The sequence below is a fragment of the Panthera tigris genome, chromosome F3 (genome assembly GCF_018350195.1).
Source record: "Panthera tigris isolate Pti1 chromosome F3, P.tigris_Pti1_mat1.1, whole genome shotgun sequence".
In the NCBI taxonomy this organism is placed as follows: domain Eukaryota; kingdom Metazoa; phylum Chordata; class Mammalia; order Carnivora; family Felidae; genus Panthera; species Panthera tigris.
In genome coordinates this window covers 44,662,023-44,682,073 of record NC_056678.1, presented here as the reverse complement: position 1 = coordinate 44,682,073, position 20,051 = coordinate 44,662,023, and the positions used below count along the sequence as shown (strand labels likewise).

The 20,051-nt window shown below is 40.8% G+C and overlaps 1 protein-coding gene across 8 annotated transcripts in view; it reads right to left on the bottom strand.

The window, feature by feature from the left end:
• SRGAP2 (SLIT-ROBO Rho GTPase activating protein 2) overlaps nt 1-20,051 on the bottom strand; it is a 233,044-nt gene that overhangs the window by 99,192 nt on the left and 113,801 nt on the right. For all 8 annotated transcript variants that reach the window (XM_015535288.2, XM_015535289.2, XM_015535290.2 and 5 more), the window contains exon 4: nt 16,633-16,795. In XM_015535288.2, the coding sequence (XP_015390774.1) occupies nt 16,633-16,795 (163 nt within the window). The remainder of the gene's footprint in view (nt 1-16,632; nt 16,796-20,051) is intronic.

Below are 20,051 nucleotides of genomic sequence, written 5' to 3'. Positions count from 1 at the left end.
GAATCAGATTGTATCATTCCTTTGTTCCAAATCCTCTCATGGCTCGTGGCCTCCAAGGCCATTCCGGATGCAGCCTGCCCCCAACCCCCAACCACATCTGCCACTCTTCCTCTTCCCTCCTGTGCACAAGGCCCTGATGCTTCTCTGACCAAATAAGCACACTCCCATCTCATGGCCTTAGACATGCTGGTTCCTCTGCCTGAAAGACCTTCCTGGGGGAGTAAAATCCCTAATTTCCTTTAAGAATCAGTTCAAATGCCAACTTGTCAGTGAGATCTTCCCTGACACCCCCCACCCCCCGCCATATAAAATAGCAATACTCCCACCACCTCTATCCTCCTTCCCCTGTTTTATTTTATCACCATCCAGCATATTATACATTTACTGCTTCATTTGTATATTGTGTGTTTCTCCTACTAGAGCACAGGCAATCGAGACTTTTTCTGTTCTGTTATCTGCTGTATCACAGGGCTTACCACTGTGCCAGAAACATGGGAGGCACACTGTCAATATTTATGGAATGACTAAATGAACTTTGAGTCCTCTCTAACATTTACCTCCTCCTACCTCATGTCAGGTTACTTTCCCCTATCTAGAATGTCTTTGTTGTGTCTTTTAGTAGGTCCCATTCTTTGAGTTCCCACTGCCATGAGCCAAGAATTGGTTTCCATTATCCCTCCGAACTACTGTAGTAGGCCTCCAGATAGTTTCTTCCACCCTAAACCACACTGAACACCACTGCCAATGTCACCGTTGATCATGATTTTCAATATTTCATTGCCCTACCTAAAATGAACAACGGCTCTCTTTGTCCTGTAGCTGGACCACCTTGAGCGGGCTTTCAAAGCACTCAGGGTCCAAGCTCATCCCACCTACCTCTCCCATCACTGGCCAACAGGAAGCTTCTGTTGCTGTCTTATGGGGAACGTCTCTAATGGGGACAAAGAGGTAGGAGAGGAAGTTGGCACCAGACAATATGGAAATATTCAAAAGATATTTCCATAGGATAAGAAATAGATAATGAAGAATTCTGGAACCATGTAATTAAAAGAACATCAGCCCAACTCTTTCCCTTCTGTGAAGCTTGCCCGATCACCTCTCATGAATCTGTTCATTTTCCAAGCTTCTATAGACAACTCATTATCTGCATCCCTCATTAAATTGGTGTCTTAAGTTGCAACCTGCTTCAAGAGTCTTTGCCTGTCCATCCAACTGAAATATAAAAAAATCCAAGAATTTGAAGCATGTCTTAAGCTTGCTCTGCAGTACTTTTATAGTGGCAAGTTGAATACTGAGCGATTATACACTATCAAATAGTAGTTATTAAATTGAACTGAATAAACGGGTAGTGGTACTTGTGCTCCTGAATTTGAATAAAGCACTGCCCTTTTCTTTTAAGGGTCCTGAAAGAAGAGTCAGGTGGGCTATGTAGTTTTCCTGCCTGAGAATTCAAAGGCCCAGAAAGGCCACTGACTCAGAGGGCTGTGAAAAGAGAAGGCTTTTTTTCTACTCTCCACCCTCAAAATGAACATCAAAAAGAAAACAAGGTCATGGGAAGAGGCAAGGCAGGAAAGGATGCGATGCTTATGTGGGCAGAAGGACTGGATTATCTTGGCTTTGGCAAGAAGATGATTAAAGCTAGAGAATGGGTCTCCCAGTTTGCCCTCTTTATTTCCTCCCTACCCTATATGAGAACACACTGCTGAAAAAGATTAGCTGAGAGACAAAGACCACCCGGGTGGGGAGAAGGCACAGGGGCACACTTTCCTACGTGAGCATAACCAAGCTCCACAAAGCACTTTTCTTTTCTTTCCTTTCCTTTTCTTTTTTTTTTCTTTTTTCTTTTCTTTTCTTTTCTTTTCTTTTCTTTTCTTTTCTTTTCTTTTCTTTTCTTTTCTTTTCTTTCTTTTCTTCTTTTCTTTCCTTAACTTTAACTGAGGAATAATTGGCAAATAAAATTATACACATTTAAAGTGTACAACATGATGATCTGATGCACATATACACGTGGAATGATGGCCGAGATCAAAATAATTAACACATTCATCACCTCCCATAGTTAGCTCTTTGGCTATGTGTGTATGGGTGGTGAGAATACTCAAGATCTACTCTCAGCAACTTTCAAGTGCATTATACCGTGTCATTAACTGTATGCCATACATTAGATCCCCAGCACTTATTCTTACAGCTAAAAATTTGTGCCCTTTGACCTGTATCACTCCATTTCACCCTCCCTGAACCCCTGGCAACCACCATTATATTCTGTTTCTATGAAATTGGATTAAAAACAATTTTTTTTTACATGTAAGTATTACCATGCAGTGTTTGTCTTTCAGTTAGGATACTGCCCTTCAGATTCCTCCATGTTGTCACAAATGGCAGGATTTCCTGCTTTTTTATGACTGAATAATATTCCACTGGACGCGCGTGCGCGCGCGCGCACACACACACACACACACACACACACATCATGTTTGCTTTACGCGTTCATCTGTTGAAGGACATTTCGATTGTCTCCATATCTTGGCCATTGGGAATAACGCTGCAGTGAACATGGGGTGCAGATATCTTTTTGGATACTGATTTCAATTTCTTCAAATATAGACCCAGGAATGGAAGTGCTGGATCGTACGGTAGCTCAATTTATAATTTTCTGAGCAACCGCCATACTGTTTTCCGTAGTGTGGTTGTACCAATTTACATGCAAACAAACAGCATATGAGGATTCCCTTCTGTCCACATCCTCACCAAAATTCGTTATCTCTCGTCTTTTTGACCATGGCAGAGCACTTTCTTCCCAGGTTCTACTGACTCTTATGACATGCCAGGAAGCCAGAGTGAGGCTATGAGCAATTTCCTGCACTGTGGAGATGAGGAAACTGTAACCCTGCACAGCGAAAGTACTCCACTGCTCAGGCACAGCTCTGAGGTTTAGATTCCCAGCTGAGCTTAGAGACAATGAGGAAGATATAAAAGGAAGAAAAAATAGGGGGGAAACCCTCTTCCTTGCCTCACATCAGAAGTAGGGTATTTCCAAATGAGAACACAGACGAAACTAGTCACTCTAAAAACAACTAACTTCCAAGAAGATGCCAATGAGATTCTAGATTGCTTCTGGATGTAGAAGAACGTGATCCAGTAGAGTCAAAACCACCCAGCCAAAGAACCATAAGGACCTTATGAATAAGCAATGGGACAGCCACAAGATAGAATGCTGGACAGTCATCAGAAACAAGGCTTTTTAAGAAGTTGCAAAGACAGGGTCAAAATACTCACTTAAAATGTCACATGAAAAAAATTACACAGAATTTAATATACAATATATTTCTAATTTTCTAAAGAAAAATGCATATAGAAAAAATATTAGAAGGGAATAACTGATTCCCAGTAATCATTTTCTTTTTATTATTTTTGTTTTCCAGATGTCTTCAAAAAACACATTATTTTTTCAATTGAAAAAAGCATAAGCTAAAGGGTTTCTTGGACTGCTTCAAAACTCAAAGGAAACATAAAATAAAAATTGTTATTTTTGTTACTTCTCCGCCCCGTTGCCCGGCCTCGGCAATAACTTCTTAGCTCAGCAAGTGGATGATTCAGAGAACTCTTGAAACCATAAGGGGGGGATGCTCCTAGGTTCCTATCATCTCTTGAAGACAAGAATTAGTCCCAACAATTAAAATCAACCTATAACTGGAAGTTTCATGTTGGCTAAATATCAGGAAAAGCTAGATATAGACCCAAATGACTTCTGGAGCACAGAGTAAAGGAAGGGGGAGAGAAAAAAGAAAAAAATTAAAAAACCCCTGAGAGCTGGGCTTAAAAGCAAAGAAAGGTAAGATCGAGTAGAAAATCCAAGAAAAGAGATCAGAAAAAGTCCACTATCATGTGGAAAGAAGAAAATGAAAATGGAAAAACTAAAGCTGCTATCTCAAAAGGAGGAGAATTTATTCTCCCCCCCCCCCCCACCACCACCACTCTGCCGCCATTTTACACAAAAAATCATGCTTAGACAAGCAGGGAGAAATTCAAAGGAAAACTCTTGACAGAGATAAATAGGAGAATCAAAAGAAGCCAGTCCTTCAAGAAGGGAGGCTGAAATCAAAGATGCCCCCCCACCCGCCCCGCCCCGTCTCTGTCTGGACAAGCCAGGCAAGATGCAGAATCAGAAGAGCACAGTGGACAGTCTGGCCCGGCAGAAGCATCTAAATGCGTGACTGCAGAATGCACGGGCCCTTAATTCCCTGCACAAGCCGTGGCCCTTTAGCTGACCAGTATAATGACTGCCACCCTGCTCCATGTGAGGCCACAGAGCACAGGATGTGAAAGAGATGATGCAGGGGAAGCACGCTGCCTAAGCCATCAATCCCAATTTTGCCCCCAACCGGTTCTATAACTTTGAGTCAATTGTTTACCCTCTCCGTCCATGTGCTTACGTAGAAGTGGAGATGATAAAACCATCTTGAAGGCTTGTTGTGATGATTAAATGGGTTAATACCTGCAAAATACTTAGCATGGTCCCTGGGCATGGCTAGCACTCACTAAGTATTAGTTATAATGACTATTATTTGTATTATTGCTGTGAATCTTACAACAACAACAAAAAAATTGGGACCTAGTCAGCTTTCACACCATTAGTGGAATTTCTCCTGAGAGTAGTCAGTTGGTATACACTACTGTCTTTTTGCATGGTGCCTGCTGAGTTGTATTAAAAATCCTCCCCTTCTCTCAGGGAGGCATCTTGCAGTCAAGTGAAAGAGGTATGGAGATGGTAAAAATTTGGCTAGAATCATCGTTGATGTTAAAACCCTCAGATGAATGACTGAATTAACACCCAACATTTGTAAGACAGCATCACATTTAACACCAGATAATGGCCCTTTTATCATGTGAGAAGAAAAATCTAACTGCAAAACGGAGGGTTTGAACTGAGGGGCCTATGTTTGCATCACTATCAGCAGGTTAACCAGATATTAAATATTTCCTAATGTTATACCACATGAAGTACCCAACCTCACCTATTACTCACTGTAGTCAAAAATGTGTAACTTGAATAGATTTGGCCATTGGAACCAACTTCCAATTTATAGGAAATACAGGATACAGGAAGAAGTTAAGCAACACCACAAGGAAGCAACCAGACACATCTAGAAGTGAGACAATCTGCAGGACAAGCAGCCTGGTCTACTCAGCAAATCGGTGTCCTGGAAAAGGAAAGTACTAGGTTAAAAGAGACTTTAACGGACCTAAGAACCAATGTGCATTAGATATTAGCTTGGACAAATCACTTTCAAGGACATTTTTAAGATAATTAGGGAAACGTTTACATGGCCTGGGTATTAGATGCGATGAAAATTTAGAGATGAAATGGAAAAGTGAAGATCTCGAATACAAAACAGTACGTAATACAACCTGGCTTGTCATTAGAATACCTCTGCTTCTTGTATTTTCTACCATGTACATGTACTATACGGTTTGAAAAGATTATCCAAAAGAACAGAGAGCAAGAGGAAGAGGGAGAGGAAAAACGAGAAAGAAAAAAGGAGAGGGACAGGGAAGGGAAGAGAAGGAGAAGGGGAGAGGGAGAGGGTAGGGGGAAGAGAGAAGCAGGTTTTGAATTCACTATTCTTAAAGCTCAGATTGTGACCAGGCTCAGCAGTGTGATCTGGCAACAACTATCTTCTGAAAAGACTACCTGTAAGTCCTGAAATGTGGATGGTAGTGAGATACAGTAGAACAAACAAGGGAGTTCAAATTCCACTGTCATCTCTTTGTGGTCTTACTAAAAGTATTTTACCAGTGTGAGCTTTAATGATTTCAACTATACAATGGGAAGAAAAATAACCTTCCTATATAATGTATAATAGCAACATTATCCCTAATAGCCTCAAAAGGAAACTGCCCAAATGTCATCAATAGTAGAACAGATAAATCTTAAAGTTTCATGTCAGGAACCCAGGAACCCCGTCAGTCCCAGACAGACTGGGACCACTGGTCATCCTAGCTGCTGCCCACTGCAGAGGAGATGGGAGTTTGGAGTTCAAGGTCTGCTTTCCATGGAAACCTCAGAAAGGTCATGTCTTAAGTATACAGACTATGTTCCAGAACTAAGGACAAAACCAAACCAGACTCACTTTAACAAAGCACAGAATGAATTCTCCATAGATTCAAGGTGACCAACCAGTAATTTAACTGCCTACTAGAACAAAACTTAACAGTTTTCAGAGGGATGATAAGGACACCTACAGTCTCTATAATATATCAGCTAAGATGTCCAATATGTCCTAAAAATTAGTAAACATGAGAAAATAATGAGATCCATGGTCAAAAGAAAACCCAAGAAATAGAAACAGAACCACAGATGATGTAGGTGTTGAAAATAGCAGATAACGATTTTTAAATATTGCTACATGTGTTTTAAAAATAACAAGAGAAAGGAAATTTCAGAAATTATATTGGACACTGAAAAAAAGAACCAAAGTGAAAATCACGAAGCTAAAAAAATATAATATCTAAAATAAAAAAAAATGAATGGAATAGTGTTAATAGCAGATTGTACACACAAAAGAAAGGATCAGTGAACTTTAGAAATCATCTCAACTGAAGCACTCGGGGGGGAAAAAAGGCCTGTTTCAATGATGTGTGGGACTGTATCAAACAGTCTAACAAACATGAGAGGAGTCAAGGTAAGAAGTAAAAATGGGATGGAAAAAAGTATTTGCCAGATATTTTCCCAAATTGAGGAAAAAACACTACCCACAGTTCCAGAATAGTTAGATCTTGCCCTTATCCAAGTCAAAGAAATACAATGGCAACCACACTTAGACTCATCCCAAACTGCTGAAAACCAAAGATAAAGAAAAGATACTCAAAGCAGCTCTCACGATGAAGAGAAACAAACTTACAGCTGTAAAATAAATAAGTCATGGGAAGGAAAAGTACAGCATCAGGAATATAGTCAACAATATTATAATAATTTTTTAATGTAATAATTTTGTAGAGTAAACGACACTTATTGTAGTGAGCATTTCATAATGTATATGATTGTCAAATCACTATGTTGTACACCTGAAACTAATGTAATATTGTATGTCAACTATACTTCAATTAAAAAAAAAGCAACCCCCAAAACATTACCTACAGGGAACAACAATGAACCTCACAGTTGACTTTTCATCAGAAACAGTGGAAGCCAGAAAACAAAAGAATGACATATTTAAATTGTTGAGAGCATATTTTATGATTCCATTTATACAAAAAAAAAAATTTTTTTTTTTTTAACAAGCAGGCAAATGCTTACGTTGTGCTAGAAGTCAGGATAGTGACTACTTTTCAAGGGGAAATGAATGGAAGGGGGCAAGAGTGGGGGCTCATGGGACACTGGAAACACTCTTTTCTTTATCTGGGTGCTAATTACATAGCTGCTTTCCGTTTGTAAAAATTCACTGAGCTGTACACTTTAAGATATGTGCATTTCTCTAAGTATTTTAAACTTCCATGAGAAGACAAGGGAAAAAAAAAAACCCTTGTAAAATACATGAAAGGATTAGAGAAAATATACATTTAGGACCTACTACAGTGTATCACAGTGACAGCAGGCATTTTATGAAAGCTTGTTATTATTGGTCTTATCACCATCCTACAGAAAGTTTTGGGAGATCTAAGTGGTCTGAAGAGCAGACGGGAGAGGCCCTAAGCTCCCTGGGGGCAAACCTAACTTGTCAATTTCATCTTAAGCTCTTTTAGCCTGCACAGTGCTGTGTTTACAGTATTCACTAAAATTCTCACTGACTAGTGCGTTTCCAGTTTAGGAGAATATTCAGACACAAGGTTGCACTTGGACAGTTTTGTTTCTGCCCACTGCATCTCACTTCATACTTTGTAGTTGTTCTTCAGATTCTCCTAACTATCTGTTGACTTATCCTTATACCTTTGAATGTTACACATGCAACAAATACCTTGCTCTTTCAGGAAAGGCTGATAGGTGCCTGAGAACTAAGACACCAAAAAAGCCAAGCATATAAACTAACCCAAGCAAAAGACTACAGGCATCTTTGATGCACACGCTCCCTCTGAGCTGAATCTTCCTAAGTCCAAAAAAGCCTAGACCACCCAGAGAGAAGCCCCAAGGGAGAGGATACAGATGCTGCTGACCTAGTGTCACAGAAACCAAAGCTAAAACACCACCAACAGCACTAGCTGCAAAGCTCCCCTCAGTGTTGGCTTTGGCAGCAAACCTGACGCCCCTTATCAGCAGAGATACCTTTGAAGTAGCTGGCAGCCTTCCACCCTCTACGCAAATAAGTTCAGCTTGCCATCCTATTCTTTTCTCCAAAGAGGATCTCTTCATCAGATATGACAGAATAAAGCTCAATTAATCACAACAGATTTTCGCTACCATCAAGACAAACTGGGTAACAGGAACAGCTGTCTGTAAAGCACCGCGCCACGCCACGCCGTTCGTGATCATGTTATAATGTGGAGGAAGCCCAATCAATTGCAGATACTGTGTTCCATCGAAACGAGGTGTAGGATGGACTAGGGAAGAGAGGGAGGGGTAAATCAGTCAGCTACTCCTTCTCCCAAACATGTCTCCAGGTTAAACTCTTTCTCAGAAGGGCAGAACACAACCTCTGGAAGTCCGTTCTTTCTCCATTTATTGAATCTACACTACCTACCAGGAACATTTGACTATACCAGCATTGTGGATCACTTCTCCTTTACTTATTTATGACAACACTACCACAGAACATGCCTCCTTATAGTATCCAGTCTCCTCACATAAGCAAAGTAGCTGGACTCCAAAACTGTAGAAAATCCTGCCCTCATCTAAAGGGGACAAACAGGTAGGTAGGTAACATGCACCGCTTTCGGTTTCAAATCTCCTTTATCCTTTTATACTGCCAGACCCATTTCCTTGGTGCCCAATGAAATCTGATTAGTCGTGGCAAGTCTCTTGTGACCAATCAACCAATGGGAAAGGATACCTGGAGACCCTAGAGAAAAGAATTAATTGCGCCCTCCTACATTTCTTCCCTAGCACCCTTCTTATATCTCCCACTTTCTGCAGTGTGACTTATTTATCTGAATCCAGATTTACCCTTTGTCACCCTCCAAGAATAAAGTAGAGAACCACAATGGGTTGCCCAGACAAACCAGTCTAAATGCTTCACCATTATTGCAGGGGCAAATGTGGCTCACCTACAAGATAGATACATATAGACAGGATCTTATGACTTCAAATGTCCTTTGTGCTCTTAGGTTTCCCCAAGATGGAAACCAGAATACCTACAATAGTGGTTCTCAACCCTGGCTGTATGCAAGAATCACCTAGGCTCATCGCAGAGACTGATTCAATTGCCCTGGGATGGGGCCTTGGCATGTTATTTTTAAAATTATTATTATTTAAAAAAAAATTTTTTTAAGCTTATTCATTTTTGAGAGAGAGAGACAAAGCATGAGCAGGGGAGGGGCAGAGAGAGAGAGAGAGAGAGAGAGAGACAGAATCCAAAGCAGGTTCCAGGCTCCAAACTGTCAGCACAGAGCCTGACGCGGGGCTTGAACTCACAAACCGTGAGATCATCATGACCTGAGCCGAAGCTGGATGCTCAACCAACTGAGCCACCCAGGCGCCCCTAAAATTATTATTTTTTTTTAAATTTTTTTAATGTTTATTTATTTTTGAGACAGAGAGAGACAAAGCATGAACAGGGGAGGGGCAGAGAGAGAGGGAGACACAGAATCAGAAGCAGGCTCCAGGCTCTGAGCCATCAGCCCAGAGCCCGACGCGGGGCTTGAACTCACGGACCACGAGATCGTGACCTGAGCCGAAGTCGGACGCTCAACCGACTGAGCCACCCAGGCGCCCCTAAAATTACTTTTTTTAATCAACTTTAATGAGGCATAATTCACATAAAATAAAACGCATACATTTTAAGTGTATAGTACCAGTTTTGACAAATCCACACACTCATGTAACCACCATTAGAATTAAGATTGTAGGACATTTCCATAATCCCTAAGTTTCCTTGTGTCCCTCTGCGGTCAACCCCTCACCCTACCCTGGCCCCAAGGCAATCACTGATTTCGTTTCTGTCACAACAGATTAGAACTATCTTTTCTAAAATTTCATATAAATGGAATCATACAGAATGTTCTCATTGTGTCTGGCTTCTTTTAATCAGTATAATGTTTCTTGAGTTCATCTACATCATTGTACCCATCAGCATTGCATTTCTTTTTATTGCTGAGTCGTATTCATATATGGATATACCACAATATGTTTTTCCATTCATCTGTTGATGGATATTTGGGTCATTTCCAGTTTTGACTATTATGAATATAATATGAGTCTCCTAAGGCACTTATAACAAATTACTGTAAACTTGGTGACTCAAAGCAACATGCATTTATTGTCAGTTTTTAAAATTTGTATTCAGTTTATGTAAACTAAACAAACACCCAAGAAAACACCATTTCTCCCACCCCCCCCCCCACCCCCCTGCCTCTTGCAACCACCAGGTTGTTCTCTTTATCTATAAACCTAGGGTTTTTTTGCTTTTGTTGATTGCGCACGTAAGAAAGACCACATGGTATTTGTCTTTCTCTGTCTTATTTCAGTTATTAGCACAATGGCCTTCAGGTCCATCCATGTTGCTGCAAATGGCAAGACCTCAAGCTTTTTTTTAATGCCTGAATAATATTCCATTGGGTATATACACTACAACTTCTTTATGCACTCATCCAGTGACAGACACTTCTGTTGCTTCCATACCTGGGCTACTGTAAATAATGCTGCAATAAACACACAGGTGCATCTATCTTTTGGAATTAGTGTTTTCATTTTCTTCAGATCAATATTCAGAAGTGGAATTGCTGGGTCATATGGTAGTTCTGTTTTTAATTTCTATTCTCTTACAGTTCTGGAGGTCAGAAGTCTAAAACCCATTCCACTGGGCCAAAACCAAGTATCAACAGGGCTGCTCTTCCCCTGGGGGTTTTTAGGGAGAATCTGTTTCCTTGTCTTTTCCAGCTTCTAGAGCTGCATTCCTTGGCGCATGGCCTCCTCCTCCATCCTCAAAGCCAGTGGCCTAGCATCTTCTCCCTGTGACTCTTGCTTCCTCTGCTTCTATTGCACGGCCTTCTCTTTTGTCTGTAATCTCCCTCCACCTCCCTCCAATAAGGACACTTGTGACTGCATTAGAGCCTACTTAGATACTCAAGCATAATATCCTCATCACAAGACCCTCAGACTCATCATATGTGCAAAGTCCTGTGTGGATAAGGTAAATTCACAGATTTCGGGAATTAGGACATGGACATCTTTGGAAGGGACCATTATTCAGCCAACAACAAAAGCTATTATGAATAATTAGGTACAAGTCTTGGTGCAGGTATTATTTTTATTATCTTTTGTGTAAATACCTAGCCTTGGAATTGCTAGATATGGTAAGTACACACGCAACTTTATAAGAAACAGCCAAACTATTTTCCAAAGCGGTAGCACCATTCTACGCTCTCACCAGCATCATAAGAGAATACCATCCATCCTGACTACCACTTGTTAGTGTCAGTCTTTTTAATTTTAGCCATTCTGGTGAGTATGTAATAGGCTTAATGGCCATTTATATATCTTTTTACTGAAGTGTCTATTAAACTCTTTTGCCTATTTTTAAAGATTTGGGCAGTGTGTCTTCTTATTATTGAGTTCTATGCATTGCAAATATATTCTCGCAGTCTGTGATTTGTCTCGTTTTCTTAACAATGTCTTTCCAAGAACAAAAGTCCAAGAGTTGATGGTGTCCAATTTACCTTTTTTTCTTTTATTGTTCATGCTTTTTACATCCTAAGAAATTTGTTTCTTCAAGGTCACAAAGATTTTTTTTAAAAACTCCCCCAGTGAGTCTCACACACAGGCAGCATTGAGAACTACCAAACTACTGATCTATAGGGAATTTAACATAACTTGCTCAATGTAACCTTCCTACCATAGAAACATAGGCTAATAAAGGCAAAACAAAAGTATAGCTAGCTGGAATCCTGGAGAGGAAAAAAAAAAAAAAAAGAAAGAAAGCTGCAATTCAGAGTCTTGGACTGTCTGAATTGACTGGCTTCCAAGACTGAGTATGAGCAGCTAAGGGCTAGAAACAGTGAGCTAAAAAGCAAAGTGAGAGGTACTTTTGGTGTGTTCCAGCTAAATGAAAGAAGAGAGAACAGAATTGTCCTCTCCCCTGTGGGAAAAAGCACACCCAAGTTTACTTCAGTTTAAAAAGAGAAAGTGGGAAAACTGATTTCTCTTCTTGGTGGGATTCTTTAGAACACGTCTCTCACAGAGACGATGTAGAGCTGGAAGTCGAACTTGGCAGTGTTTGGCCCCTGGTTTTGAAGCCACCGCATTAAACAAATGAAGGTGGCAGCAATAATATTTGCCTAAACCTTGGTTCCAACAAGGGTTAGACAGACTGAGCTTTCATTACACAAAAAGAGATGTCAGGAGCACCAAATGGACTCAATTTCCCCTGGAGTCCTAGACAAAGTGGGTCTGTTTCTAAGCTGTGGACAGGAGGCTACTTTCTCTAGATGTTATATTTAGCTAAAGGAATCTCTACCATGGCTTCGTGCAAAATGTAAAATATGTCCCAGCAGACATAACCACAAACCAGAGTGCCAGCGAGGAGCATCCCTTAAGGGGGTTCAGTAGTACAGAGGGGCCAATTGTACAGCCGCCCTGACATCCCCAAATTAGCTGAGTTAGCTGTGAGCCGGATTTTTGGCCAGTTCTCACATTTAATGAATCTTTGTTTCCCTCTTACTAGAGATCCTGCCCCTGGAGAGAAAAACACGTTGTCCTATTTCACTGTCAACTTCCAGCTGCTTGCCCAGACGCCAGGTAAAAGAAACAACCCAATGCAGGTGAAAGAAACAACCCAATGTTGATGTCTAACACCTCCAAACCTTTTGAAGGCTTGTGTGCAAGAGAAAAGGTTGGGTTAATTCCATAACTAAGTGAAATATCTGGATTCAATAGGAAAGAGTAAGAAAATCCAAACTACCCTCTTCTCTGCACACCATACCCAGAATCCTAACAGAATAAGTAGAAAGAACCTCAAGTTCTAGGGCCAGATGACTGGATTTAAATAGTAGCCTCACCTCATTTTTTGATTAAACTCACTCAGTTTCAGTTTCCTCCTTCATAAATTAGGGATAATAATAGCAACTACTTTATGGAATTATTGTAAAGATCAAGTGTATAAAGTGCTTACTACTGTACCTGGCACATAAACGTTCAAAAAATGTCAGTTTTGATTATCATAACCTTTGCTAGTGAATCAATAAGTTTTATAGATTAAAAAAAAGAATTATAAAAGGAAGAAAACCTATGCCTTTTGCCAGTGAGAAATAGAGCCAAATCACATAAAACTCAGGTGAATTTTCTCAGGTATCCATAGCTGAACCAGAAACAAAGGTATCTTTTCTAAAGTCTGTGTCTCCTGAGAAATGTGGATTTCCTTTATTGCTGGAACTGAATTTATAGGGGAAAAAAAAAAGGTATATCTACTTCACACATTTGGATTCCAGTTTGGCCTCTCTTGGTTGCTGGTTATTATAGATAGAAGAATCTGAAACAGTGCTTCATTCCTCAAGAAAGTCGATCTTTAATTGCCTAAGCTAGCCCCCTCTCCATACCCACATCCACTTTTGTTTGCCCACATCCTGGGGACTCCAATTTACTTGGATGTAGTTCATCATAGAACTACAGTGTATTAGGTTTTGAAGGCAGCATGAAGATCATACAGGCCAAACACTTTTTTTTTTTTTTTTAAACTTTAGGAACTAAGGCACAGAAAGAAGTAATTGTCTAAGGTTTCAGAGCTACTAGCACAGCTAAGCCCAAGAGAAAGAGTCACTTGGGAGAGACCTCTGCTCTGATAGAGCAAAGCAAGCCCTGGGAAGCTTCACATAACTGACAGCGTGGCCAGGCTCATTCCTTAGTTCTCTTATCTGATTACTATATCTTAACCACTGGGATTCTAAGTCTTTATGTGCGACACACTTTAAGCAAAAGAGAATACAAAAATTGAGGTATGGAAAGAGAATGCTTCTGTGTCCATTACTAGAAAGGAGAGAGGCTCTCATCTGGCCAAAACAGAATTGATTTACACTTGTGATCTGCCAAACCAGCATCTACCTTAGAACCCTCTGCCTACATTGGACCCCAGGGGAGAGAGAAAAGAGATTATTTACCCAGTGGGATAGTAAACATTGACTATTTAACAGTCTTATGCATATCTCTAATCAACCGTAATTTAACTGATGAAAAGTTATAAAGATCAAGAGAAAGTCCTATGAGCTGCAACCATACACAACAACATGAATAAATCTCACACACATATGTTGAATGGGAAAAACCAGACGGAAAAGAGTACACACTGTATGAGTCTACTTATAAAAACTAAGAAACCAAGTAAAACTAATCTCTGCTGTTAAAAGTCAGGACAGTTGTTATCCTTGGAATACCCTTCCCAACCCCCCAAGGACTAGGAGGAAGCATGAGCGAGGCCTCTAGGGTACTGAACTAATCTGTTTCTTGATCTGGGAGCTGGTTATCAGGAGTGTTCAGTTTGTAAAAATGCATTCAGCTGTAAGACCGTGGTATGTGCAACTATCTTCAATGGAATGTAATATATACACAGTCCTATGAGTAATTAGAAATTCTTCCTTATACCCCCAGCAAAGAAATGCACAGTTGATGGAGGTCAACTCTGAGACTGTGGCTAGGAGTATCATCCACAGGCAGATTTTCCTTCTGGAGGGCAAAGTCCCCATGTCTTACATACAATTCGTGCACTTAGACTCTTGGTGAAATGTGAATGGCACCCAAAGAACCGGAAACATTTGTGGCTTTAATAACTGCTGCCTTCAGCCTAAACACCTGTGAGATCTGGAGGGGCCATAATACTTCTTCAGCCTGGTTCTTCTCTACCCTTCCTTCTACCCTTCCCTCTACCCTGTCCTTCTAGAGATAGTCTAAGAGGCCGTCAAGGTCACAGTGAAGAGCTGAAGTGGCATCTGATTACCGTCAAGGTTCTACCTAAATAGGCTTAAAATTTTTTTTCTCATAAAACTGTATATATTTAAGGAGTATGACATTATGATTTGATACATATGCACAGTGAAATGATTATAGTCAAGCCAATTAACATAACATCTCACCCAGTTACCTTGGTGTGAGTGTGTGAAAAAAGCACCTGAAATCTACTCTCTAGAATACTTCCAGTATTCAATACAATATTAACTACAGTTGTTAATTTTAGCCACACCCACACACCACCAAACATTGCAGAATAATTCAAAAGAATGACAAGGAAGCTAGAACAGACGCTGGAAACCATGAGGAAATGGTGAAAAGTACCTTCACCCCTAAATGAAGTATGGCCCCAACCACAGCATAGCCAGGTCACTAAAAATAGCTGGTGAACTCCGGGAGGAGTTATCTTTCTCTTCCTTCTTTTCATTGTCAGATGCTTTTTACTCTTCATATCCTGTCTCCAAGACACAGGAAAAGCCCCAACACAGATGCAATTATGTAAATGGAAGATTCTAAATCATGTTCTTTTTCATGTTGGTGTAAACAAAAGAAATTGGGCTCTAATTCCAGACCTACTAAGATCTGGAAAACTTCCAAATGTTAAGAATTGGAAAACTGACCACTATTGGCCACAGCCCTGTTTACTGAAGTCCTTTGTCTCCCAGCCTCAAATTTTAACAGTGGATTTTGTCAAATGATAACCAATGAATTTCCTCTATATGAAACCAAAGAAATAGCTCTATATACCCTCTTTACACCCAAAACCGTGGGCAGATTATTCGCCTTCTTTAAGATCTGCTGGGGATGTCAGAGCTTGAATGTTAGACATGGTACATCATGTACAATGGTTGGGGCTTTTACCACCATGTGTAACCAAAAGTCATGAATCAGTGACTCCACTGAGAGCTCAGGTTGAGAGAACTCCTTAGTTTCCAAGAGACTATTTCCACTACCGACAGATAAGGTCAATTTGGCATGAGTTTCTTAAGTTTACCACAATTAATTTTGAGTTTTCCCTTGGTCAGATTTTTCAACTTACACCCAAGGAATTATGACAAACAGCTGAGTTCCAAAAGCATTCAGGGACCCAAAGACCAAGATATGACATGATAAGAATAACCAAATTCATAAGTTCATCTTGGCTAAGATCAGCACTTGGAAAGAAAACTAAACCGAATCACAAACATACGTGAACTAGAAGAGGAAAACTTAAAATGACTCTGAAGGTCCCTGAATCTCAACAGCCTTACAGCTCACTCAAGGAAACCAAGCAAACATCATTATCACTGATATAGGCAGATTATGAACTCTGTTGCCAGTCTTGGGGTTGTCTATCTTGCAAACGGTTACTCTCCCAAGGCTACTATTAATTCAACTCAGAAAGGAAGAAAAGAAGGACTATTCAGTATTTTCTCACCACGAGACCATGGTAAGGAATGACCAAGAGAAAGCCTTTTAAGTGGGCCAATACAAAGGTGTTTCTCTTATTTACAAGGTGGTGTCATCGCCCCACCCGGGTAGCTCCACGTCTAGAAATAGCTATATACCTTTTTAAAGAGTCTTCCTGAGTCCTCGCTGACTTGGACAAATCGAGGAATGATATTATTCAGGTAGATGTCACTCAGGGTGGTGTGGTCCCTGCTCTCCCGCTTCACCTGGTTTAATAGGAGATTCCAGCAGTTGACTGGGGAGAGAACATTCTGATCCTTCCTGCGGAGAAACAACAAGAAAGAAAAATCAGTGTTGGTGAGTAGCCAGAGCGAACAGCTATGACTTTACAGTCCATGTCACAAAATCACAGTGATCAAAGCCAAGCCAGAAACAGATACCTTTCCTAAAGCTTGCACCTCTAGTTTTCTCTTTTTGTAAAAACTCAGTGCAGAAAATAAGAAGAGTGAGAAGGAGAGGGAGGAAAGAGGAGAAGAAGAGAAGCAGGATTATCTGTTGAGCACCTATTATGTTCTAGGAACTTGGAAAATGTTTGACGTGCATTATTCCCTAAGTTTTATCATTTCCTTGTAAGGAAAGAACTACCATTATCCCCACTTTACTAATTAGAAGACTGAAACTCAGAGAGATTGCCACTTGCCCATGGCTAGTGAGAAGGAGTCACAGAGACAGTCAGAAGGGGTCAGGGACTAGAACCACAGCTCTGTGTTGTCTGACTAGAACCGGTCTAGGCTGTTTGACTCCAAAGTCCATAACCTTAGCCATTAAGTCATTTGGTTTGTGTCTAGGGTTGAAGACAACACTTAGAGGTCTAGAGACAAAAATCACGAGAGGACACAGGCCACCCCCTCCCCCCCCCCACATTTATCTATATTTGGATTCAGTGAAGACAACCTTGGAGGCATTTGCCGTGAAAAAAGTCACCAAAAACACGCCAGTCCCACAGAATGCATCTAAGGAGGTTTTGACTTCCCTCGGTTGAGCCCTTTTGTCATGTCCCATACAGCCAAGAGCACAAACCATATCTGAACAGGTGTATTCCTACAGCTTCTACAGTCCAAGTGGGGCAGTAAAGTGCCAAACCTAGGTGCTCATTTTTTAATGAAAACACTGTGAGCCAAAAGAATTTACTGATCATCTACTCAGTTCACAACGCTATTAAAGCAACAGAAAGTTCTGCATTTGCAAGTTGGGTTTCTTTAAAAAGAGAAACAGAAAGTAGGGGTTGTTTGTTGTATTATTTATCAAGGGCTTACTGTGTACTTGGCACGTGGCTGGGCCCTGTACTCACGTTGTTTAACTTGAACCTTACAACAGCCTGATGAAGGGGGTGTTATTAAGCGCATTCAGCAGATCTGGGAAACCGGACTGAGAAAGGTTAGATATCTTGTTCAAGGTCACAGAGTTAAAAAGTGGCAACGCTCAGATTCAAAACCAAGCCTTGTGATTGTAAAGAATGCTCTTAATCACTGCAAACAATCACAACCTGTTTATCCTGTTCATTTCTCTTTCCCCTCTTTCCTCCCTATAGTCAGACTCTTAATGAAAAGAAAGTGAGTTGACAGTGGCTTGGTTCCTGAGTCAGCACTGCCTCCATTCAGAGCTGGAGGCTCTCGGGCAGCTGTGATCTGCAGAGCAACTTTAGAAGGGGCTTTTCCAATTCTGTAGTAAGGTAACTATTAGCAAATAATCACACCACAGCTACTCTGGCTTTAGCACGTACCAGACCGTTAAGTCAAATATCTGTCTAACCAGCACCAAGAAGCTACTTCAAACCAATGAATACTGAAGTCCAAACTGAAACTGAGTCCAAACTGAAACTGTCCTCTATCTGCCCCCACCTCTGCCCTACGCATCACACATCTACAGCCAAAATACCTAATACTAGGGCTCCTGGGTGGCTCAGTTGGTTAAGCATTCAACTCGTGATTTCGGCTCAGGTCACGGTCTCACAGTCTGTGCGATGGAGTCTGCATCAGGCTTGGTGCTGACAGTGCGGAGCCTGGTGGGATTCTCTCTCTCCCTCTATCTCTGCTCCTCCCCCGCTGGTGTGTGTGAGAGCTCCGTCTCTGCCCTCTTTCAAAATAAATAAACATTAAAAAACAAAAACAAAAACAAAAACAAAATACCTAATACTTATGTGCTGACCACTTCGGCAACATTACGTCCACTTATCTTCCTAGGAAAAAAAAATCAAAAGATTTCTATGGAAATAAAAATACATATACTAGCTGAGAGAGATATACACATGTAATTAATCCACTCCTTTCAAAATGTTTAGCACCTGAGAAACAAACCGGAAAAAGCAAATAGGAAACAATCCTTACGCAAAGCTGAGCATGGGCATTCACTGACCTTTGCTTGTTTTCATTGCAAGAAAACTTTCAAATGCATTCCAAATCAGCTTCAGTTACAAAACCCTAAGTAATGGAATTTACTTTTTTGTCGGGTGGCAAAGCATCCATGTCTTCATCAAGCATGGAATGTATCAGGCAATTACACTTGCATTTTCAAAAGGGCAGATCTCACAAGATCTAAACTTTACAACTGGTCTCAATTTGCTTCTTATAGGTGGACATGGGTTGGTGGTCTCTATCGGGCCTTTCCTTGGAGTGCTTCACGCACAAAAATGGTACTACAATTCAATTTCACAGACATAAACATTTGTATCTTACGTGAACAAAACACAGTATTAGGGGCTTTTAGTTATGAAAGTGCTGATATCACAGTGCTGCGTGGGAGAGAGAGAAAAAGAGCTATAATATAGCAGAACACTAGAGGTAGGTATGAACAAAGGGTCCGCTAGCTCACAAATGCACAACGCAGATCACAAGTGAAGGCAGGAGAGGCAAAACCAACCTAATGCCATGGAAGAGGATACAGAGCATAAATCCCCAGGGGCCCCTCAGAAGAAGGATGAGTAAACAAAGAGGAATTAATAAAAAGGATGGGCAGAGTGGGAATCTTAAAATAAAAAGCCGTATGCCTTAAAACTAATGTATTTATATTTATTAAGAAGTTCTAAGGTGGTAAAGTACTTTCAGCACATATATTTCCATCCTGACAGCATGTAGTGGGATGGCTATTATTGGTGTTGGTGAGCAGGAGTTTTTAAAGTGTGTTCTGAGAAAGTCTGGAATTACAGAAAATCACATTTCAATTTCCAACAACTGTCACACATCCATTCAATGAGCAACCTCCAGTTAAATGTGCAAGGGACCCAGATTCCCTGGGGTAGACACTATCACGATGTCTCACGGGCTGCTATGTGAGTTTCATGGTATGCAAACTTTGGAATAAAGAATCAATGCATGTATCCGAACTTCTGAAAAATGACCTATTGGTTAGAATCGATGTTGCTCTGCACAGGTTTCGCTTTTAATTCAAGCCTGTGTGCCTCCTTAGGCGAAGCTGTTCAGGGTGAGCACACGACTCGACCCACAGAGGCCAAGTTTAAACTACATGCCACAGAAGGGCTCAGGGGCCGGTGCTGGGTTCGCAGGACACCGTGGTCGGG